Source organism: Cyprinodon tularosa, unplaced genomic scaffold (genome assembly GCF_016077235.1).
Source record: "Cyprinodon tularosa strain WSP-4 unplaced genomic scaffold, ASM1607723v1 ctg1423, whole genome shotgun sequence".
In the NCBI taxonomy this organism is placed as follows: domain Eukaryota; kingdom Metazoa; phylum Chordata; class Actinopteri; order Cyprinodontiformes; family Cyprinodontidae; genus Cyprinodon; species Cyprinodon tularosa.
In genome coordinates this window covers 101,089-123,576 of record NW_024038247.1, presented here as the reverse complement: position 1 = coordinate 123,576, position 22,488 = coordinate 101,089, and the positions used below count along the sequence as shown (strand labels likewise).

The 22,488-nt window shown below is 51.5% G+C and overlaps 2 protein-coding genes across 7 annotated transcripts in view; one reads left to right on the top strand and one right to left on the bottom strand.

The window, feature by feature from the left end:
• Positions 1–1,386: 1,386 nt before the first annotated feature.
• Positions 1,387–2,533, top strand: LOC119779097 (vesicle transport protein SFT2C-like). 3 transcript variants are annotated; one of them, XR_005280181.1, is made up of 2 exons: positions 1,387–2,144; positions 2,365–2,533. XR_005280181.1 is itself a non-coding variant. In XM_038278632.1 (2 exons), the coding sequence occupies exon 1, from the start codon at positions 1,428–1,430 to the stop codon at positions 2,076–2,078; it is 651 nt and encodes a 216-aa protein (XP_038134560.1). In that variant the 5' UTR covers positions 1,387–1,427; the 3' UTR covers positions 2,079–2,119; positions 2,340–2,533. The 3 variants fall into 3 exon arrangements, 1 of the variants encoding a protein (XP_038134560.1); XR_005280180.1 differs by having other exon boundaries at positions 1,387–2,173; positions 2,340–2,533; XM_038278632.1 differs by having other exon boundaries at positions 1,387–2,119; positions 2,340–2,533.
• A 3,840-nt stretch (positions 2,534–6,373) lies between these two features.
• The window catches only part of wdr33 (WD repeat domain 33), a 29,628-nt gene continuing 13,513 nt past the window's right edge, over positions 6,374–22,488 (bottom strand). For 2 of the 4 annotated variants that reach the window (XM_038278627.1, XM_038278626.1), the window contains exons 16-21: positions 14,784–15,635; positions 14,647–14,704; positions 14,231–14,549; positions 13,999–14,156; positions 6,942–7,091; positions 6,374–6,853 (exon numbers count right to left, since the gene is read on the bottom strand). In XM_038278627.1, coding sequence (XP_038134555.1) covers positions 6,708–6,853; positions 6,942–7,091; positions 13,999–14,156; positions 14,231–14,549; positions 14,647–14,704; positions 14,784–15,635 — 1,683 coding nt within the window. In that variant the 3' untranslated portion in view covers positions 6,374–6,707. The remainder of the gene's footprint in view (positions 6,854–6,941; positions 7,092–13,998; positions 14,157–14,230; positions 14,550–14,646; positions 14,705–14,783; positions 15,636–22,488) is intronic. The other 2 variants (XM_038278629.1, XM_038278628.1) reach the window with 2 other exon arrangements.

The following is a 22,488-nucleotide window of genomic DNA, read 5'->3' as shown; positions in this document are numbered from 1 at the left end:
TTGTTTGTGGCTTTTGTTATTAACTGCACGGACCAGGTTAAACAGAAAAATGAGAAAATCTAAATCATTGTTAAAGGAGCTGAAAAATTCTTAGGGATGAGGAATATTTCGTTGGATCAAGTTATACAAAAACTTGAGGCAGATGGCAATAAACCAAAGTAAGAGTGATATAAGAATCGATATGAGTAAAATAGAAGTTAAAAGTTTTATTAAAAGAAGGAAAAGTATTTATGATTCAAGTTATAGAATTATGTTTCGTTATTTATTGGCTACAGGTTTAGCAAAAAAAATTTAGGTTTTTTTTTGAGCATGTCTGTCTTGATCCACAGTCCTTACTGGTTGGTGGCGGTAATGCACCATTTAGTTGTTTGCCAACCGCCATTAAAAACAAGAAGAAGAAGAAGCATGATGGGAGGACCGACCATCAGAAACTGGCAGAGTGACGATGAAGAAATTAAGATTATAAGGCCACATGTGATTTAGTATTTATTATGTTGGGTTCAGTTACAGTTTGTTTGTTTCTGGGGTGAATCGTTTCCTGTTTCCTTGCTTTACTCCATACCAGTTGGTGGCGCTAATGCACATCTCACATGTTTGCCAAACGCCATAAAACCTCAGAAGAAGAAGAAGAAGCAGCTTCGGGGAAATGATGGGAATTATTTTGGCTTTGAGTTGGATTGAAGATGTTCGTCCTTTAAGAAGTTTAATTTGCTCTGATTCAAGCTCATCGTTATATTCAATTAAAAATAATCATTCCAATAGTAGACCAGACCTTCTATTGGAGATTCAGTTAATACTTTATAGAATTCAGACCATGGGATTAATTGTCATTTTTACATGGGTTCCATCTCATATAGGAGTAATAGGAAATGAATTGGCAGACAGATATGCAAAACAAGCTTCAAAAAACAGTTACATTGAGATACTGATTCCATTTAGTAAAGAGGAGATAAAATCTGTTATAAAACAAAAGGTTAAGGAAAGATGAGGAGGAAAGGACTGGTAGATGGCTTTATAGCATTCAAAGGAAAGTTATGAGGGGAACAGGAAGAAGGAGAAAAGAAGATAATATCATATCCAGGTTACATTTTGGTCATACAGGCTTAAACAGAACATTATTTATAATGGGAAGACATCCATCAGGAAATTGTTGTTTTCAAGAAGAGACAGTAGAACATGTTTTGTTGTTTTGTCCAAAGAGAGAAGGAAATTAGAATATCGACTTCTAAAGAATAAGTTACAGTTAAAAATATCAGATATGTTGGGATATTGCTCCTCTTCTGAATATTTACGTCATTTATTAAGCTTTCTTAAGGAAACTAAACTGATAGTTGCGTCCTGATCCACACTCCTTACCAGTAGGTGGCGGTAATGCGCACCAATAAGTTGCTTGTCAACCGCCATTAAACCCAGAAACAACAGCAGCCATGGCCGAACTGAACCGGCAGCTCCAGGAGTATCTCTCCCAGTCCAAGAGCGGCGGAACCAAGTCCAGCTCCAGCACCTTGGTGGAGGTGGGAGAACCGGAGGCGGTACCGGGCAGCTGGTTCGGTCGGTGGTCCAGTCCGTGGTCCGGTCAGAGCTCCGCGGGAAGCAGCGGCTCCTCCTGGCCCTGGTCCTCCGAACCGGACCCGTGCCTCCCCGGGGTGAGCCGGCAGCAGCGGCTGCTGGGCTTCGGCGTCTGCCTGGGCCTGTCGGTGCTCTGCTTCGGACTCTCGGCTCTCTACGCCCCGCTGCTGCTCCTCTACGCCCGGAAGTTCGCCCTGCTCTGGACGCTGGGCTCCCTGTTCGCCGTGGCGGCGGTGTCGGTTCTGCGGGGCCCCAGTAAGCTGCTGTCCGGCCTGCACCGGTCCCCCGGAGCCGCCGCCTACCTGTGCGCCCTAGCTGGGACTCTGTACGCGGCGCTGGGCCTCCACAGCACGGTGCTGACCGCGCTGGGAGCCGGCCTGCAGGGGGCGCTGCTCCTGGGGGGCCTGCTGGCCCTGCTGCCCGGGGGCAGCGCCGGGATCCGGTATCTGAGCGGCTGGACGCTCTCCCTCCTCAAGAGGACCGTCAGCGGCAGAACCATGGCGATCTGAGCGGAACCGACCCAGACTAAACCCTCAGCGCTGACTGCCAGGACCACAGACCTAAAGCTGATGGAGGGGAATAAACCCTCAGCGCTGACTGCCAGGTCCATAGACCTAAAACTGATGGAGGGGAAATAAACCCTCAGCGCTGACTGCCAGGTCCATAGACCTAAAACTGATGGAGGGGAAATAAACCCTCAGCGCTGACTGCCAGGACCACAGATCTAAAACTGATGGAGGGGGAATTAAACCCTCAGCGCTGACTGCCAGGACCACAGACCTAAAACTGATGGAGGGGGAATAAACCCTCAGCGCTGACTGGCAGGACCAAAAACCTAAAACTGATGGAGAGGGATTTAAACCCTCAGCGCTGACTGGCAGGACCACAGATCTAAAGCTGATGGAGGGGGAATAAACCCTCAGTGCTGACTGCCAGGTCCATAGACCTAAAACTGATGGAGGGGGGGTTTTACCTCAGCACTGACTGCCAGGACCAAAGACTTACCACTGATGGAGCCAATCAGCTTGGGGGGGGGGTGTCTGTTTATACCTTTGCTATTAAAACAGCTTCTACCAGTAAACTGGGTTTTCTCTGGTCCTTTGTTTAAATCAGTCTTAGTTCTGGTTCCCTACTTCAATGTGACCCTGTTTAAAAATGCAAACCCGGGCAGGCTGGGTTCTGGTTTCACCGCCCGGACTTGTCAGAACTGGGAACCCTGGTTCCTCTGAGGCAGCTCTCTAAAGGTTCTGGGCTCTCCAAAGTGGGACCTCTGGCCTGTAAACAAGCTTTGTTCTTCTGAGCTTGTTTCCTGGTCCGCTGGAGGAAAAGGAAACAGATGATGTCATCGCTAAAATGAACAGAACCGCCTAACAGACCGGGTCACAGAACCAAACCAGCAGGTTCTGCTGGATGAAGCCGACAGAATAACCATCTCCGCCTCATAGACCATCTATGGGAGGGACTGGTTGAGGTTTAACATCCGCCTTCACAGCAGGGGCCCCAGGGACTGCGCAGTGGCCCCTGAGGTTAATCTGGTTTACAGGTGCTGGTCATAAAATTAGAATATCATGAAAAAGTAGATTGATTTCAGTAATTCCATTTAAAAAGTGAAACTTGTATATTATATTCATACATTACATACAAACTCATATATTTCAGATGTTTATTTTGTTTAATTTTGATGATTACAAATGACAACAAATGAAAATCTCAAATTCATCATATCAGAAAATTAGAATATTACTGAAGACCAATAAAAACAAAGGATTTATAGAAATGTTGGCCAACTGAAAAGTATGAACATGAAAAGTATGAGCATGTACAGCACTCAGTATTTAGTTGGGCCTCCTTTGGCCTGTATTACTGCAGCAATGCGGCGTGGCATGGAGTCGATCAGTCTGTGGCACTGCTCAGGTGTTATGATAGCCCAGGTTGCTCTAATAGTGGCTTTTAGCTCTTCTGAATTGTTGGGTCTGGTGTATTGCATCTTCTTCTTCACAATACCCCATAGATTTTCTATGGGGTTAAGGTCAGGAGAGTTTGCTGGCCAATTAAGAACAGGGATACCATGGTCCTTCAACCAGGTACTGGTAGCTTTGGCACTGTGTGCAGGTGCCAAGTCCTGTTGGAAAATGAAATCTGCATCTCCAAAAAGTTGGTCAGCTGCAGGAAGCATGAAGTGCTCTAAAACTTCCTGGTATGTGGCTGCGTTGACCCTGGACCTCAGAAAACACAATGGACCAACACCAGCAGATGACATGGCACCCCAAACCATCACTGACTGTGGAAACTTTACACTGGACTTCAAGCAACGTGGATGAAGTGCCTCTCTTCTTTTCCTCCAGACTCTGGGACCTTGATTTCCAAAGGAAATGCAAAATTTACTTTCATCAGAGAACATGACTTTGGACCACTCACCAGCAGTCCAGTCCTGTTTCTCTTTAGCCCAGGCAAGACGCTTCTGACGCTGTCTGTGGTTCAAGAGTGGCTTGACACAAGGAATGCGACAGCAGAAACCCATGTCTTTCATACGTCTGTGTGTGGTGGTTCTTGAAGCACTCACTCCAGCTGCAGTCCACTCTTTGTGAATCTCCCCCACATTTTTGAATGGGTTTTGTTTCACAATCCTCTCCAGGGTGCGGTTATCTCTCTTGCTTGTACACTTTTTTCGACCACATCTTTTCCTTCCCTTCGCCTCTCTATTAATGTGCTTGGACACTGAGCTCTGTGAACAGCCAGCCTCTTTAGCGATGACCTTTTGTGTCTTGCCCTCCTTGTGCAAGGTGTCGATGGTCGTCTTTTGGACAACTGTCAAGTCAGCAGTCTTCCCCATGATTGTGTAGCCTATAGAACTAGACTGAAAGACCATTTAAAGGCTTTTGCAGGTGGTTTGAGTTAATTAGCTGATTAGAGTGTGGCACCAGGGGCCATCAATTTTGAACCTTTTCACAATATTCTAATTTTCTGATATGATGAATTTGAGATTTTCATTTGTTGTCATTTGTAATCATCAAAATTAAACAAAATAAACATCTGAAATATATGAGTTTGTATGTAATGTATGAATATAATATACAAGTTTCACTTTTTAAATGGAATTACTGAAATCAATCTACCTTTTCATGATATTCTAATTTTATGACCAGCACCTGTAAATACTCCAGTAAATAAGTCATGTTAGAGATGATGCGTTCACTGTCTATCAGTACTGGGCCTTCTGTTAATTCTGTGGATCAGGTGTTTGCTTCAAAGTTAGCTAATCTGACCTTCCTGTGGAGAAGACGAAGGGTTGTTTCCTGGGGCCCTCAGGGGCCGCTAATGCCTCAGAGTTCAACATTGCAGTGAAACATTCTGATCCAGTTCCTGGACCAGTGATTGGCTCCTAACGGGAGAGATGAGAATGTTGGCGCCACGGGGCCCTCCCATGATGGCCCCCAGAAACCTGAACGCTGTGGATGTTTATCTGCTCTGTAGCTTCCAGCTAGAGAGAAGCTTGACTTTAATTACCTTATGAGCTGGAAAATAGTTTGAACAGGTTTCTAAGTCAGAAAGTCCACCTCCAAACATCCCGTTCATCAGGATTATAATCCCACTAAAGTATATTAATGTCCTCATCTTTTAGAAATGGTTTTTTCTTATTAGCACGTCTCGTTTTACAGCAGTTAAACTGTGAAACATAATCCATCATAATCCCACCAATGAAAGGTAATCCCACTGGACCTGCTGCAGTCTCCCTGTATCAATGCTCCCATAGGCAGAATAAAATCTGCCATCCTGATGGTGCGTTCAGAGTGAGCGCGGTGATTTCCTCCAGCTCTGCATTTAGCGTTTACACCCTAAACGCATCATCAAGGAGGAGGAGCTTCAGCTGCATGGAGCAGACCCCCCCCCCCCCAGTGATGTGGAAAACACTCAGCAGGTAGACTCAGTGGTTAGAGCTTCTATAGAGCATTAGAATGGTCATTAGTGAAAAGATCAGATGTGCTGCTGAGATATTAGAGGTTAGATTCAAGGTCATCCAGAGGTCATTATCACCCATTAAAATCCTACTTTTCAGAGCTGCTTTGTTTCTGTTTAGTTTTATAGAGAGAATAATTAATAATTAGGGCTGATGACATCACATCCCAGCAGATGTTCCCTGATATGAAGTTATTGCATCACAGTCATTCCTGAATATAACAGCCGGCGTGTTTTACCTTAGTTGTTTGATCTCTGCTTTCCACCTGCCGTTACCTCTGGCAACCCCAGGTCATTTCCTGTCAGCATTTCACAATAAAAGTCCAGGTGAACCTTAACATCCCAGCCTGCTGCTGAGTGTTTCTCTATGATGAATAACTCTAGAATCAAACATCTATTTCTGGAGGAAAACAAAGATCCGCTCTGGTTCCTCCAGAAGCAGCTGGATTCAGCAGCTCTTCCTGGTGAATCTGCCCCCTCAGAGAGCCCTGATGCTGGGCAGCGGGCGGCGGCAGAGCGGGCTCTGAGCTGGAGGTGAGGGAGGATCAGCCTCTGCAGAGCATTCATTATTTCTACCTTTGACTTTTTCTCTTTCCCTGATTGGCCGCCGAGTCACGAGTCCACAGAGCAGCAGCGTGAGACTCGTCGGCTCCATCTAGTGGCACCAGATGCAGGGGGTCAATCAGGGGGTCCCCTGTAACGGCTGAGACTGACCAGACCCCGCCCCCTCAGACTTTACACGTTAATCTGGTTTGATGTGATGGGACCTTAATGCTGCGGCGGCATCAGAACGCCGCTCTGATCTGTGGCTCCGCCCACATCCGGACCTGTGACAGAAGCTGCAGCCTGGTTGGAGTGCGTTTTATTGGACTGATTGAATACAGGGATGCTGGTGGTAGATGGCAGTCAGTGGATCAGATCAGTCAGCATTGATGGTCCACAGGGGGCGCTGCGGCGCCCGCACTTCAACTGTCAATCTTTATTGTCCAACTTGGTGAAAACACAAACACATAGAAATCTTTTAGAAAACGCAGCAAAACAGTCTCTACAGTATGATACAGCTGCCGGGCCGGACCGGACCAAACCGGGCCGGACCGGACCGGGTCGAACCGGGCCACCCAGGCACCAGGACCACAGCCCAGAGATTCATGTGGTGTGAAGGCGCTGAGAGAGGCCCGCCACTACCGGCCACGCCCCCCGCCCCTCGGCCCTCCTCTGGGAGGCGGTCCTCCTCGCCGTAGACCCGGCCCTCCACCGGGGCCCCAGCCGCCCCGCCCGCCTCGTCCAGGGGGACCGTAGCCGCCGCCGTCGTCCCGCTGAGGACGACCTGCAGAGACAGAGGGAAGGATTAAAAAAAAAGAAACCAGGACGAGTTGTGATGAAGCGGCGTGGAGTTTGGAGCAAACATGGCTGACCTCCATCAGGGGGGTCATGGTCTCCTGTTCCTGGACCGTCCTGCCAGGGACGCTTCCTTGGAGGCAGAGACGCCATGTCCATCCCCTGCATGGAAGAGGGACGATCCCGGCCACCAGGAGACGAGCCGTCGTCCCGATACCCGTCGTGACCTGGAGACACCATGAGACAGCAGCGCTTGGAAAAGTTCTCACCCCTCAGACACCCAGCGTTCAGTTCAACAGGTGGAACACTCTGTTAGCATCAGAGAATCGTTTCTCAGGAACGCCAGAACCGACTCGTCTTCTCTCCATTCAAGTCCATTCCAGTCTGGAGCTGCATTTCACTTCCTGTTACTAACAGTCTCTAGATAATAATAGTTTTTCATTTAGTGGGGGAATAATAACAGCCTTTCACAGCGATTTAGTCCCAGAATCTACTAAACTAGACGCTGAACTCTCTGTGGATTATTTCTATTCTGGGCGCAAACATAGAGGATTCAGAACGAGTCCAGAGCTTCTGTCCAACGACAGCCTAACTTCTGCATGAAGCACGGCAGCGTAATGCCCAGGAAATGATGCACGGCCTCCTAATGGGGGCAGCGATGCGCCTGGAGGCGCCCGGTCTGCAGAAAAAGATTTATTTGATCACGGTATTAACCAAGCTGCTGTTTACCGCCCGCCTTAAAAAGAAAATCCAATAAAAATCAAAATAAAGAAAGCAGGTTTCTGGTGTCAGCAGATTGAGCGTCATGTCTGCTAGGAAGTGTGTTGGTGGTGGGCGTGAACGCAGGGAGGATCCATCACTCACCTTCTGGCTCCCCCTATGATGGTGATGAAGTCTGGAGGAGAACTGACGGTTTCCTCCTGTGAACCCCCTTTATACCAAAACGCTGCCAATACGCCATTATACAGTAGCTGGAAGCCCTGGCCGCCGCAGGCGCTGACATTAGCCCTGCCTGCTGCTGTAGGCGCAGCTCAGACTGCCGTAAAGCGCAGCTAGGTGCAGTAAAGCGGAGCTCAGACTGCCGTAAAGCACAGCTAGGTGCAGTAAAGCGGAGCTCAGACTGCCGTAAAGCAGACCTAGGTGCAGTAAAGCGGAGCTCAGACTGCCGTAAAGCAGACCTAGGTGCAGTAAAGCGGAGCTCAGACTGCCGTAAAGCAGACCTAGGTGCAGTAAAGCGGAGCTCAGACTGCCGTAAAGCAGACCTAGGTGCAGTAAAGCGGAGCTCAGACTGCTGTAAAGCAGAGCTAGGTGCAGTAAAGCGCAGCTCAGACTGCCGTAAAGCAGACCTAGGGGCAGTAAAGCGGAGCTCAGACTGCCGTAAAGCAGACCTAGGTGCAGTAAAGCGGAGCTCAGACTGCTGTAAAGCAGAGCTAAGTGCAGTAAAGCGGAGCTCAGACTGCCGTAAAGCAGACCTAGGTGCAGTAAAGCGGAGCTCAGACTGCTGTAAAGCAGAGCTAAGTGCAGTAAAGCGGAGCTCAGACTGCCGTAAAGCACAGCTAGGTGCAGTAAAGTGGAGCTCAGACTGCCGTAAAGCAGACCTAGGTGCAGTAAAGCGGAGCTCAGACTGCCGTAAAGCAGACCTAGGTGCAGTAAAGCGGAGCTCAGACTGCCGTAAAGCAGACCTAGGTGCAGTAAAGCGGAGCTCAGACTGCTGTAAAGCAGAGCTAAGTGCAGTAAAGCGGAGCTCAGACTGCCGTAAAGCACAGCTAGGTGCAGTAAAGCGGAGCTCAGACTGCCGTAAAGCAGACCTAGGTGCAGTAAAGCGGAGCTCAGACTGCCGTAAAGCAGACCTAGGTGCAGTAAAGCGGAGCTCAGACTGCCGTAAAGCAGACCTAGGTGCAGTAAAGCGGAGCTCAGACTGCCGTAAAGCAGAGCTAGGTGCAGTAAAGCGCAGCTCAGACTGCCGTAAAGCAGACCTAGGGGCAGTAAAGCGGAGCTCAGACTGCCGTAAAGCAGACCTAGGTGCAGTAAAGCGGAGCTCAGACTGCTGTAAAGCAGAGCTAAGTGCAGTAAAGCGGAGCTCAGACTGCCGTAAAGCACAGCTAGGTGCAGTAAAGTGGAGCTCAGACTGCCGTAAAGCAGACCTAGGTGCAGTAAAGCGGAGCTCAGACTGCCGTAAAGCAGACCTAGGTGCAGTAAAGCGGAGCTCAGACTGCCGTAAAGCAGACCTAGGTGCAGTAAAGCGGAGCTCAGACTGCTGTAAAGCAGAGCTAAGTGCAGTAAAGCGGAGCTCAGACTGCCGTAAAGCACAGCTAGGTGCAGTAAAGCGGAGCTCAGACTGCCGTAAAGCAGACCTAGGTGCAGTAAAGCGGAGCTCAGACTGCTGTAAAGCAGAGCTAAGTGCAGTAAAGTGGAGGTCAGACTGCCGTAAAGCACAGCTAGGTGCAGTAAAGCGGAGCTCAGACTGCCGTAAAGCAGACCTAGGTGCAGTAAAGCGGAGCTCAGACTGCCGTAAAGCAGAGCTAGGTGCAGTAAAGTGGAGCTCAGACTGCCGTAAAGCAGAGCTAAGTGCAGTAAAGCGGAGCTCAGACTGCCGTAAAGCAAAGCTAGGTACAGTAAAGCGGAGCTCAGACTGCCGTAAAGCAGAGCTAGGTGCAGTAAAGCGGAGCTCAGACTGCCGTAAAGCAGAGCTAGGTACAGTAAAGTGGAGCTCAGACTGCCGTAAAGCAGAGCTAGGTGCAGTAAAGTGGAGCTCAGACTGCCGTAAAGCAGAGCTCAGACTGCCGTAAAGCAAAGCTAGGTACAGTAAAGCGGAGCTCAGACTGCCGTAAAGTAGAGCTAGGTGCAGTAAAGCGGAGCTCAGACTGCCGTAAAGTAAAGCTAGGTGCAGTAAAGCGGAGCTCAGACTGCCGTAAAGCAGAGCTAGGTGGAGTAAAGCGGAGCTCAGACTGCCGTAAAGCAGAGCTAGGTACAGTAAAGTGGAGCTCAGACTGCCGTAAAGCAGAGCTAGGTGCAGTAAAGTGGAGCTCAGACTGCCGTAAAGCAGAGCTAAGTGCAGTAAAGCGGAGCTCAGACTGCCGTAAAGCAAAGCTAGGTGCAGTAAAGCGGAGCTCAGACTGCCGTAAAGCAGAGCTAGGTACAGTAAAGCGGAGCTCAGACTGCCGTAAAGCAGACCTAGGTGCAGTAAAGCGGAGCTCAGACTGCCGTAAAGCAGAGCTAGGTGCAGTAAAGTGGAGCTCAGACTGCCGTAAAGCAGAGCTAAGTGCAGTAAAGCGGAGCTCAGACTGCCGTAAAGCAAAGCTAGGTACAGTAAAGCGGAGCTCAGACTGCCGTAAAGCAAAGCTAGGTACAGTAAAGCGGAGCTCAGACTGCCGTAAAGCAGAGCTAGGTGCAGTAAAGCGGAGCTCAGACTGCCGTAAAGCAGAGCTAGGTGCAGTAAAGTGGAGCTCAGACTGCCGTAAAGCAGAGCTAAGTGCAGTAAAGTGGAGCTCAGACTGCCATAAAGCAAAGCTAGGTACAGTAAAGCGGAGCTCAGACTGCCGTAAAGCAGAGCTAGGTGCAGTAAAGCGGAGCTCAGACTGCCGTAAAGCAGAGCTAGGTGCAGTAAAGTGGAGCTCAGACTGCCATAAAGCAGAGCTAAGTGCAGTAAGGCGGAGCTCAGACTGCCGTAAAGCAAAGCTAGGTACAGTAAAGCGGAGCTCAGACTGCCGTAAAGTAGAGCTAGGTGCAGTAAAGCGGAGCTCAGACTGCCGTAAAGCAGAGCTAGGTGCAGTAAAGCGGAGCTCAGACTGCCGTAAAGTAGAGCTAGGTGCAGTAAAGTGGAGCTCAGACTGCCGTAAAGCAGAGCTAAGTGCAGTAAAGTGGAGCTCAGACTGCCGTAAAGCAGAGCTAGGTACAGTAAAGTGGAGCTCAGACTGCCGTAAAGCAGAGCTAAGTGCAGTAAAGTGGAGCTCAGACTGCCGTAAAGTAGAGCTAGGTGCAGTAAAGCGGAGCTCAGACTGCCGTAAAGTAGAGCTAGGTGCAGTAAAGTGGAGCTCAGACTGCCGTAAAGCAGAGCTAAGTGCAGTAAAGTGGAGCTCAGACTGCCGTAAAGCAGAGCTAGGTACAGTAAAGTGGAGCTCAGACTGCCGTAAAGCAGAGCTAAGTGCAGTAAAGTGGAGCTCAGACTGCCGTAAAGTAGAGCTAGGTACAGTAAAGTGGAGCTCAGACTGCCGTAAAGCAGAGCTAGGTGCAGTAAAGTGGAGCTCAGACTGCCGTAAAGCAGAGCTAAGTGCAGTAAAGTGGAGCTCAGACTGCCGTAAAGCAGAGCTAGGTACAGTAAAGTGGAGCTCAGACTGCCGTAAAGCAGAGCTAAGTGCAGTAAAGTGGAGCTCATACTGCCGTAAAGTAGAGCTAGGTACAGTAAAGTGGAGCTCAGACTGCTGTAAAGCAGAGCTAAGTACAGTAAAGTGGAGCTCAGACTGGCGTAAAGTAGAGCTAGGTGCAGTAAAGCGGAGCTCAGACTGCCGTAAAGCAGAGCTAGGTACAGTAAAGTGGAGCTCAGACTGCCGTAAAGTAGAGCTAGGTACAGTAAAGTGGAGCTCAGACTGCCGTAAAGCAGAGCTAAGTACAGTAAAGTGGAGCTCAGACTGGCGTAAAGTAGAGCTAGGTGCAGTAAAGCGGAGCTCAGACTGCTGTAAAGCAGAGCTAAGTGCAGTAAAGCGGAGCTCAGACTGCCGTAAAGCACAGCTAGGTGCAGTAAAGTGGAGCTCAGACTGCCGTAAAGCAGACCTAGGTGCAGTAAAGCGGAGCTCAGACTGCCGTAAAGCAGACCTAGGTGCAGTAAAGCGGAGCTCAGACTGCCGTAAAGCAGACCTAGGTGCAGTAAAGCGGAGCTCAGACTGCTGTAAAGCAGAGCTAAGTGCAGTAAAGCGGAGCTCAGACTGCCGTAAAGCACAGCTAGGTGCAGTAAAGCGGAGCTCAGACTGCCGTAAAGCAGACCTAGGTGCAGTAAAGCGGAGCTCAGACTGCTGTAAAGCAGAGCTAAGTGCAGTAAAGTGGAGGTCAGACTGCCGTAAAGCACAGCTAGGTGCAGTAAAGCGGAGCTCAGACTGCCGTAAAGCAGAGCTAGGTACAGTAAAGTGGAGCTCAGACTGCCGTAAAGCAGAGCTAGGTGCAGTAAAGTGGAGCTCAGACTGCCGTAAAGCAGAGCTAAGTGCAGTAAAGCGGAGCTCAGACTGCCGTAAAGCAAAGCTAGGTACAGTAAAGCGGAGCTCAGACTGCCGTAAAGCAGAGCTAGGTGCAGTAAAGCGGAGCTCAGACTGCCGTAAAGCAGAGCTAGGTACAGTAAAGTGGAGCTCAGACTGCCGTAAAGCAGAGCTAGGTGCAGTAAAGTGGAGCTCAGACTGCCGTAAAGCAGAGCTAAGTGCAGTAAAGCGGAGCTCAGACTGCCGTAAAGCAAGGCTAGGTACAGTAAAGCGGAGCTCAGACTGCCGTAAAGTAGAGCTAGGTGCAGTAAAGCGGAGCTCAGACTGCCGTAAAGTAAAGCTAGGTGCAGTAAAGCGGAGCTCAGACTGCCGTAAAGCAGAGCTAGGTGCAGTAAAGCGGAGCTCAGACTGCCGTAAAGCAGAGCTAGGTACAGTAAAGTGGAGCTCAGACTGCCGTAAAGCAGAGCTAGGTGCAGTAAAGTGGAGCTCAGACTGCCGTAAAGCAGAGCTAAGTGCAGTAAAGCGGAGCTCAGACTGCCGTAAAGCAAAGCTAGGTACAGTAAAGCGGAGCTCAGACTGCTGTAAAGCAGAGCTAAGTGCAGTAAAGTGGAGGTCAGACTGCCGTAAAGCACAGCTAGGTGCAGTAAAGCGGAGCTCAGACTGCCGTAAAGCAGAGCTAGGTACAGTAAAGTGGAGCTCAGACTGCCGTAAAGCAGAGCTAGGTGCAGTAAAGTGGAGCTCAGACTGCCGTAAAGCAGAGCTAAGTGCAGTAAAGCGGAGCTCAGACTGCCGTAAAGCAAAGCTAGGTACAGTAAAGCGGAGCTCAGACTGCCGTAAAGCAGAGCTAGGTGCAGTAAAGCGGAGCTCAGACTGCCGTAAAGCAGAGCTAGGTACAGTAAAGTGGAGCTCAGACTGCCGTAAAGCAGAGCTAGGTGCAGTAAAGTGGAGCTCAGACTGCCGTAAAGCAGAGCTAAGTGCAGTAAAGCGGAGCTCAGACTGCCGTAAAGCAAGGCTAGGTACAGTAAAGCGGAGCTCAGACTGCCGTAAAGTAGAGCTAGGTGCAGTAAAGCGGAGCTCAGACTGCCGTAAAGTAAAGCTAGGTGCAGTAAAGCGGAGCTCAGACTGCCGTAAAGCAGAGCTAGGTGCAGTAAAGCGGAGCTCAGACTGCCGTAAAGCAGAGCTAGGTACAGTAAAGTGGAGCTCAGACTGCCGTAAAGCAGAGCTAGGTGCAGTAAAGTGGAGCTCAGACTGCCGTAAAGCAGAGCTAAGTGCAGTAAAGCGGAGCTCAGACTGCCGTAAAGCAAAGCTAGGTACAGTAAAGCGGAGCTCAGACTGCCGTAAAGCAAAGCTAGGTGCAGTAAAGCGGAGCTCAGACTGCCGTAAAGCAGAGCTAGGTACAGTAAAGCGGAGCTCAGACTGCCGTAAAGCAGACCTAGGTGCAGTAAAGCGGAGCTCAGACTGCCGTAAAGCAGAGCTAGGTGCAGTAAAGTGGAGCTCAGACTGCCGTAAAGCAGAGCTAAGTGCAGTAAAGCGGAGCTCAGACTGCCGTAAAGCAAAGCTAGGTACAGTAAAGCGGAGCTCAGACTGCCGTAAAGCAGAGCTAGGTGCAGTAAAGCGGAGCTCAGACTGCCGTAAAGCAGAGCTAGGTACAGTAAAGTGGAGCTCAGACTGCCATAAAGCAGAGCTAGGTGCAGTAAAGCGCAGCTCGGACTGCCGGACATATTTCTAATGCCATCGATCTCCCAGCCTAATTTGAAAAACAATAAACATTGAAGGAGGGAGACCGTCTTCATGACCGTTTCCACAAACCTTCAGGCCTTGAACTTATTTCTTAAAAAACTCTAAGGAGCTGCGGGACACTGTGCGATAGATCTATAAGACTTCCTAGAATGAGACAGAATGCTGATTCCCATCAGAGCTCCCGTGATCTTTGGCCCTGCCCCCTCACCTCCTCGGGGGTGGCCCCCGCCTCTCTGTGGCCGCCCTCGGCCACCAGAGTCCCAGCCTCGGCTCATCTCCTCGCCGCCGTCGAAGCCCTCCTCCTGGCCACCGTACTCCTCAGCATAGCCCCGCCCCCCTGCTCGGCCAGGCCCGCCTCCTCGGAACCTTTGAAAGGACGGGATTGGGTCAGAACCCAGTTTGGGGCGGAACTCTCCGTCAATCAGAATCGGCTCACCCACCTGTCGTCCCGCCGTCCTCTGAAGTCCCCCCCACCAAAGCGCTCATCGGGGCCCCAGTTACCCCCGCCGCCCCGGTGCCCCCCTCCTCTGTGGCTACCTCCTTGGTACCCTGGCCCGGGCCCCGGCCCCGCTGGCCTCCAGCTGTCGTCTCCTCGGCCGTGGAAGTCCTGTCCTCCATCAAAGTCCTGGGGGCCCCTCCGGCCCTGCTGGTTGTCGCCCCAGTAGGAACCCGAGCCCTGGGCAGGTCCCCCTGAGCCTCCGTGGCCCTGCCGATCAGAGGGGCCCATGTGGTTGTTAGGTGGTGGCCCCCGGTGGTCCCCTGGAAGCAAAAGACACTTCAGACTCTCAGAACAAACTGCTTTGGCCCCTACAGGGCGACACATGGTACTCTGTTGGGGAACCCTGAAGGAGCCCACCTTGGTTGTTGGGCCCCTGTGGCCCCATTCCATGAATCATGGGCCCCGAGTTCTGACCCTGCAGACACCAGAGCAGAGTTAGTATTGATACCAAGCCGAACCTAAAAATGGAACAGAACCTGCCGGGTTCTACTGACCTGGGGCTGCATGTAGGGGGGGCCCTGCATGTTTCCACGGGGCCCCTGCATGTTTCCATGTGGGCCCTGCATGTTCCCAGGGCCCCCCTGCATGTTTCCATGTGGGCCCTGCATGTTCCCAGGGCCCCCCTGCATGTTCCCAGGGCCCCCCTGCATGTTCCCAGGGCCCCCCTGCATGTTCCCAGGGCCCCCCTGCATGTTTCCATGTGGGCCCTGCATGTTCCCAGGGCCCCCCTGCATATTCCCAGGGGCCCCTTGCATGTTTCCTTGGGGCCCCTGCATGTTTCCTTGGGGCCCCTGCATGTTTCCCATCCCATAGTTGTTAGGCATGTTGCCGTGTGTCCTGGGGGGCCCCGCCATCCCACCCTGCATTTGGCCCTGAGGGCCCATCATGTTTCCTTGTTGTTGCATCATGCCGCCCTGAGGTGGAGGCCCTTGAGGGTCCCTCAAACCCATTCCTCGAGGAGGGTGACCCATCATCCCTGCAGGGGGCCCCTGCATCCCTCTGGGCCCCATTCCATGTGGTCCTTGGGGGCCCATGTGTCTGGGTGGGCCAGGATGTCTCTGTGGTTCCTGCATGTCTGAGGGTCCCATCATCCCTTGAGGAGGCCCCTGATGTGACGGGGGTCCAGAGGGGGGACCCATATGTCCAGGCTGCATAAAAGACTGCTGCATCCCTCCGGGGCCCATTTGGGGGGCCATCTGCTGAGGAGGCATGTTTGGAGCGTAGCCCTGCTGACCAGGGGGGCCCGAACTCCCAGGACCTCCAGGTCCCGGAAAGGAGGGCATTGGACCCGGTCCCTGTGAGGGCCCCATATTCCCATCCGGGTTCATCTGGTTCATCTTCATCTGCTGCAGAGAAACAAGCAAAATCTGAGTCAACACTGTTGGGTTTACCTCCACACTGTCAAAATAAAAGCCTTCACACCTTCAGAATAAAGGTTCCACATGGAGACAGAGGCAACCAGAGACAGACAACCAGAACCGCCCGGCAACGATTTCTAACCACGACATAGAGTCCAGCTTCATGCTCATGCTAGCTTTCCCGCTCATGCCAGCTTCCCCGCTCATGCTAGCTTTCCCGCTCATGCTAGCTTCCCCGCTCATGCTAGCTTTCCCGCTCATGCTAGCTTCCCGCTCATGCTAGCTTTCCCAAAGACGTTAGCAAAGCATGGCAATAGAATCTCTTATCATTGTGTTACTAGGGGTTAATATACTCGATGTATATGGAGTTTCTTCACGCAGCCATCACAGTTTTATTTTCCCCACACCCTTTGAATGCATCATAGACCCCTCCTCCAAACAGGATTATTTTCTGGTACTCTACAACTACCTGCAAACTAAACATGGCGACAGCAGCTGAGCGATATACGGCAGGGTAATAGGAATTCAAACCAAAGGGGCTAAGATGTGCTGTGAAACCATCACTGCAAAAGGCAGCAGTACAAATTTATTCCAGCATAAAAAGTAATCGGCTGCAGAATGAAGAATGTTGTAAACTCTGCATGTCACACCAATGAAAACATTGAACCAATCTGCTGTGAAGCCGATGGCGTTGGCCTCGAGTCTGAAATATCGATCCCATACGAGAGAAACAGGAAGAGATGGAGGGAAACCGGACGCTGTTTATGACCTTTATTTAAATATTTCAGATGCTCTAATAGCTGTGATGTGATGATCAGAGGTTTACAGGCTTCTCTAATGTTCGCAGCTTTTTGTGCTTCTTTAAAATTCCCAGCTGGTTTTTGGAATTTCAGTCAGTTTCCTTTTTCATTCTGAACCTTTTTAATTTAGCATTTTATTTAGCATTGTGTGTTTTTGCTGTTTCCTGTTTGGTTGCTGGGATCTGGTTAACGGTCGAATTCTGACACCCAAAGACAGAATGTGGCAGAAAAGCTTTGACACTAGAACATTTTGACAGGGGACATTTTAACCAATGAAACGCATCAGTAGTGATGATGTCATCGACTGAAATGGTTCTTGTGAATCATATAAACCTACTGTGGAGCTTTAAACAGGTCTAATATATGTGCTTTAAAGGCTTTATTGTAGGATATTATTATTTGTGGTCTAAATTTGTATTAAAATAAATCAGTAAAATAAAGCAGACTGTTTTATTACACAGGTTGAAAGTTTGGAATTGCTATTTAATTTACAGAAATTGATGACAAACATCATAGGAGTGTTTTTTAGTTTTCTTTGCCTCCAAAGCTGCTGTTCAGCGGCGGAGGCTGTAACCTGCATGTTGTCGAACGTTTTACCAGTTGAAGGATAAAATCTCTGTGTGAGACGGTGACGTTCAAACAGCTCCTGAACTAAACCAAGGCGTTTACCGCTGCTATGTCTAGGAGATGGTCAAATATCAGCCACAGGCCGCCTTCACTGTTACACAATCCTCTCTAATCTGATCCAACACATCCAGGCCCAGCTGTGTGATTACAGCAGACCAGGAGTTCTGGTTTGGTTTTGGGTCGCTGAGGTGTGAGCAGTTTCCCCATCACCTGATGGCTCACTGATAGGTCAGCGTTTTCCCGTGGCTGGGCGATCATCCTCAGACTCGCTGTCAGAATGTGAGCCGCTTCCTTCCTGCCCCGTCATCCTCATCCGTCTGAATGCTATCACCAATATTCTGAAGCATTTCTAAAGCCTGTTTCTCTCAGATTTCTCCTGAAAGCCATTTTCATGCTTTAATAAAAGAGTTCAAGGGTAGAATGTTGGTTGCTAGGCAACGGTACAGAACATCAATGAAGAGTTTACAATTCAACCAACTCAGCCGTCAAAATGAGGTCAAATTAACCAGACCCACCCATGTGTGCGGCTGCAGAAGTCTAATCTGCCCTTTAGACCCAAACTGAGGTCCAGCTGGGTTTGCTACTAGTAAAATGGGATTTCCTGCAAACCAACCTGCAGGTCAACATTTACAAACATGACAGAGCTCCACTGGTTGGTGTTTGGGCTGCCAGCTAATGCACGGTGCTAGAGCAGCAGTCTGGGGTTAAAGGTCTGACCCTGAGTGGCAGTCTGGGGTTAAAGGTCTGACCCTGAGTGGCAGTCTGGGGTTAAAGGTCTGACCCTGAGTGGCAGTCTGGGGTTAAAGGTCTGACCCTGAGTGGCAGTCTGGGGTTAAAGGTCTGACCCTGAGTGGCAGTCTGGGGTTAAAGGTCTGACCCTGACTGGCAGTCTGGGGTTAAAGGTCTGACCCTGAGTGGCAGTCTGGGGTTAAAGGTCTGACCCTGAGTGGCAGTCTGGGGTTAAAGGTCTGACCCTGAGTGGCAGCCTGGGGTTAAAGGTCTGACCCTGAGTGGCAGTCTGGGGTTAAAGGTCTGACCCTGAGTGGCAGTCTGGGGTTAAAGGTCTGACCCTGAGTGGCAGTCTGGGGTTAAAGGTCTGACCCTGACTGGCAGTCTGGGGTTAAAGGTCTGACCCTGACTGGCAGTCTGGGGTTAAAGGTCTGACCCTGACTGGCAGTCTGGGGTTAAAGGTCTGACCCTGAGTGGCAGTCTGGGGTTAAAGGTCTGACCCTGACTGGCAGTCTGGGGTTAAAGGTCTGACCCTGACTGGCAGTCTGGGGTTAAAGGTCTGACCCTGACTGGCAGTCTGGGGTTAAAGGTCTGACCCTGACTGGCAGTCTGGGGTTAAAGGTCTGACCCTGAGTGGCAGTCTGGGGTTAAAGGTCTGACCCTGAGTGGCAGTCTGGGGTTAAAGGTCTGACCCTGAGTGGCAGTCTGGGGTTAAAGGTCTGACCCTGAGTGGCAGTCTGTGATTAAAGGTCTGACCCTGAGTGGCAGTCTGGGGTTAAAGGTCTGACCCTGAGTGGCAGTCTGGGATTAAAGGTCTGACCCTGAGTGGCAGCCTGGGGTTAAAGGTCTGACCCTGAGTGGCAGTCTGGGGTTAAAGGTCTGACCCTGAGTGGCAGTCTGGGGTTACAGGTCTGACCCTGAGTGGCAGTCTGGGGTTAAAGGTCTGACCCTGAGTGGCAGTCTGGGGTTAAAGGTCTGACCCTGACTGGCAGTCTGGGGTTAAAGGTCTGACCCTGAGTGGCAGTCTGGGGTTAAAGGTCTGACCCTGAGTGGCAGTCTGGGGTTAAAGGTCTGACCCTTAGTGGCAGCCTGGGGTTAAAGGTCTGACCCTGAGTGGCAGCCTGGGGTTAAAGGTCTGACCCTGAGTGGCAGTCTGGGGTTAAAGGTCTGACCCTGAGTGGCAGTCTGGGGTTAAAGGTCTGACCCTGAGTGGCAGTCTGGGGTTAAAGGTCTCACCCTGAGTGGCAGTCTGGGGTTAAAGGTCTCACCCTGAGTGGCAGTCTGGGGTTAAAGGTCTGACCCTGACTGGCAGTCTGGGGTTAAAGGTCTGACCCTGACTGGCAGTCTGGGGTTAAAGGTCTGACCCTGACTGGCAGTCTGGGGTTAAAGGTCTGACCCTGACTGGCAGTCTGGGGTTAAAGGTCTGACCCTGACTGGCAGTCTGGGGTTAAAGGTCTGACCCTGACTGGCAGTCTGGGGTTAAAGGTCTGACCCTGACTGGCAGTCTGGGGTTAAAGGTCTGACCCTGACTGGCAGTCTGGGGTTAAAGGTCTGACCCTGACTGGCAGTCTGGGGTTAAAGGTCTGACCCTGACTGGCAGCCTGGGGTTAAAGGTCTGACCCTGAGTGGCAGTCTGGGGTTAAAGGTCTGACCCTGACTGGCAGTCTGGGGTTAAAGGTCTGACCCTGACTGGCAGCCTGGGGTTAAAGGTCTGACCCTGAGTGGCAGTCTGGGGTTAAAGGTCTGACCCTGAGTGGCAGTCTGGGGTTAAAGGTCTCACCCTGAGTGGCAGTCTGGGGTTAAAGGTCTCACCCTGAGTGGCAGTCTGGGGTTAAAGGTCTGACCCTGAGTGGCAGTCTGGGGTTAAAGGTCTGACCCTGAGCGGCAGTCTGGGGTTAAAGGTCTGACCCTGACTGGCAGTCTGGGGTTAAAGGTCTGACCCTGACTGGCAGTCTGGGGTTAAAGGTCTGACCCTGAGTGGCAGTCTGGGGTTAAAGGTCTGACCCTGAGTGGCAGTCTGGGGTTAAAGGTCTGACCCTGAGTGGCAGTCTGGGGTTAAAGGTCTGACCCTGACTGGCAGTCTGGGGTTAAAGGTCTGACCCTGAGTGGCAGTCTGGGGTTAAAGGTCTGACCCTGAGTGGCAGCCTGGGGTTAAAGGTCTGACCCTGACTGGCAGCCTGGGGTTAAAGGTCTGACCCTGACTGGCAGTCTGGGGTTAAAGGTCTGACCCTGACTGGCAGTCTGGGGTTAAAGGTCTGACCCTGACTGGCAGTCTGGGGTTAAAGGTCTGACCCTGACTGGCAGTCTGGGGTTAAAGGTCTGACCCTGACTGGCAGTCTGGGGTTAAAGGTCTGACCCTGACTGGCAGTCTGGGGTTAAAGGTCTGACCCTGACTGGCAGTCTGGGGTTAAAGGTCTGACCCTGACTGGCAGCCTGGGGTTAAAGGTCTGACCCTGAGTGGCAGTCTGGGGTTAAAGGTCTGACCCTGAGCGGCAGTCTGGGGTTAAAGGTCTGACCCTGAGTGGCAGTCTGGGGTTAAAGCTCTGACCCTGACTGGCAGTCTGGGGTTAAAGCTCTGACCCTGAGTGGCAGTCTGGGGTTAAAGGTCTGACCCTGAGTGGCAGTCTGGGGTTACAGGTCTGACCCTGAGTGGCAGTCTGGGGTTAAAGGTCTGACCCTGAGTGGCAGTCTGGGGTTAAAGGTCTGACCCTGACTGGCAGTCTGGGGTTAAAGGTCTGACCCTGAAGGTCTGACCCTGAGTGGCAGTCTGGGGTTAAAGGTCTGACCCTGAGTGGCAGTCTGGGGTTAAAGGTCTGACCCTGAGTGGCAGTCTGGGGTTAAAGGTCTGACCCTGAGTGGCAGTCTGGGGTTAAAGGTCTGACCCTGAGTGGCAGTCTGGGGTTAAAGGTCTGACCCTGAGTGGCAGTCTGGGGTTAAAGGTCTGACCCTGAGTGGCAGTCTGGGGTTACAGGTCTGACCCTGAGTGGCAGTCTGGGGTTAAAGGTCTGACCCTGAGTGGCAGTCTGGGGTTAAAGGTCTGACCCTGACTGGCAGTCTGGGGTTAAAGGTCTGACCCTGACTGGCAGTCTGGGGTTAAAGGTCTGACCCTGACTGGCAGTCTGGGGTTAAAGGTCTGACCCTGACTGGCAGCCTGGGGTTAAAGCTCTGACCCTGACTGGCAGTCTGGGGTTAAAGCTCTGACCCTGACTGGCAGTCTGGGGTTAAAGCTCTGACCCTGACTGGCAGTCTGGGGTTAAAGGTCTGACCCTGAGTGGCAGTCTGGGGTTAAAGGTCTGACCCTGAGTGGCAGTCTGGGGTTAAAGGTCTGACCCTGAGTGGCAGTCTGGGGTTAAAGGTCTGACCCTGAGTGGCAGTCTGGGGTTAAAGGTCTGACCCTGACTGGCAGTCTGGGGTTAAAGGTCTGACCCTGACTGGCAGTCTGGGGTTAAAGGTCTGACCCTGACTGGCAGTCTGGGGTTAAAGGTCTGACCCTGAGTGGCAGCCTGGGGTTAAAGGTCTGACCCTGAGTGGCAGTCTGGGGTTAAAGGTCTGACCCTGAGTGGCAGTCTGGGGTTAAAGGTCTGACCCTGAGTGGCAGTCTGGGGTTAAAGGTCTGACCCTGAGTGGCAGTCTGGGGTTAAAGGTCTGACCCTGAGTGGCAGTCTGGGGTTAAAGGTCTGACCCTGAGTGGCAGTCTGGGGTTAAAGGTCTGACCCTGAGTGGCAGTCTGGGGTTAAAGGTCTGACCCTGAGTGGCAGTCTGGGGTTAAAGGTCTGACCCTGAGTGGCAGTCTGGGGTTAAAGGTCTGACCCTGAGTGGCAGTCTGGGGTTAAAGGTCTGACCCTGAGTGGCAGTCTGGGGTTAAAGGTCTGACCCTGAGTGGCAGTCTGGGGTTAAAGGTCTGACCCTGAGTGGCAGTCTGGGATTAAAGGTCTGACCCTGAGTGGCAGTCTGGGGTTAAAGGTCTGACCCTGAGCGGCAGTCTGGGGTTAAAGGTCTGACCCTGAGTGGCAGTCTGGGGTTAAAGGTCTGACCCTGACTGGCAGTCTGGGGTTAAAGGTCTGACCCTGAGTGGCAGTCTGGGGTTAAAGGTCTGACCCTGACTGGCAGTCTGGGGTTAAAGGTCTGACCCTGAGTGGCAGTCTGGGGTTAAAGGTCTGACCCTGACTGGCAGTCTGGGGTTAAAGGTCTGACCCTGAGTGGCAGTCTGGGGTTAAAGGTCTGACCCTGACTGGCAGTCTGGGGTTAAAGGTCTGACCCTGAGTGGCAGTCTGGGGTTAAAGGTCTGACCCTGACTGGCAGTCTGGGGTTACAGGTCTGACCCTGACTGGCAGTCTGGGGTTAAAGGTCTGACCCTGAGTGGCAGCCTGGGGTTAAAGGTCTGACCCTGAGTGGCAGTCTGGGGTTAAAGGTCTGACCCTGACTGGCAGTCTGGGGTTAAAGGTCTGACCCTGAGTGGCAGTCTGGGGTTAAAGGTCTGACCCTGAGTGGCAGTCTGGGGTTAAAGGTCTGACCCTGACTGGCAGTCTGGGGTTAAAGGTCTGACCCTGAGTGGCAGTCTGGGGTTAAAGGTCTGACCCTGAGTGGCAGTCTGGGGTTAAAGGTCTGACCCTGAGTGGCAGTCTGGGGTTAAAGGTCTGACCCTGAGTGGCAGTCTGGGGTTAAAGGTCTGACCCTGAGTGGCA

Coding starts and splice junctions, on each gene's coding strand:
- LOC119779097 (XM_038278632.1), top strand. CDS start 1,428: ATGGCCGAACTGAACCGGCAGCTCCAGGAGTATCTCTCCCAGTCCAAG.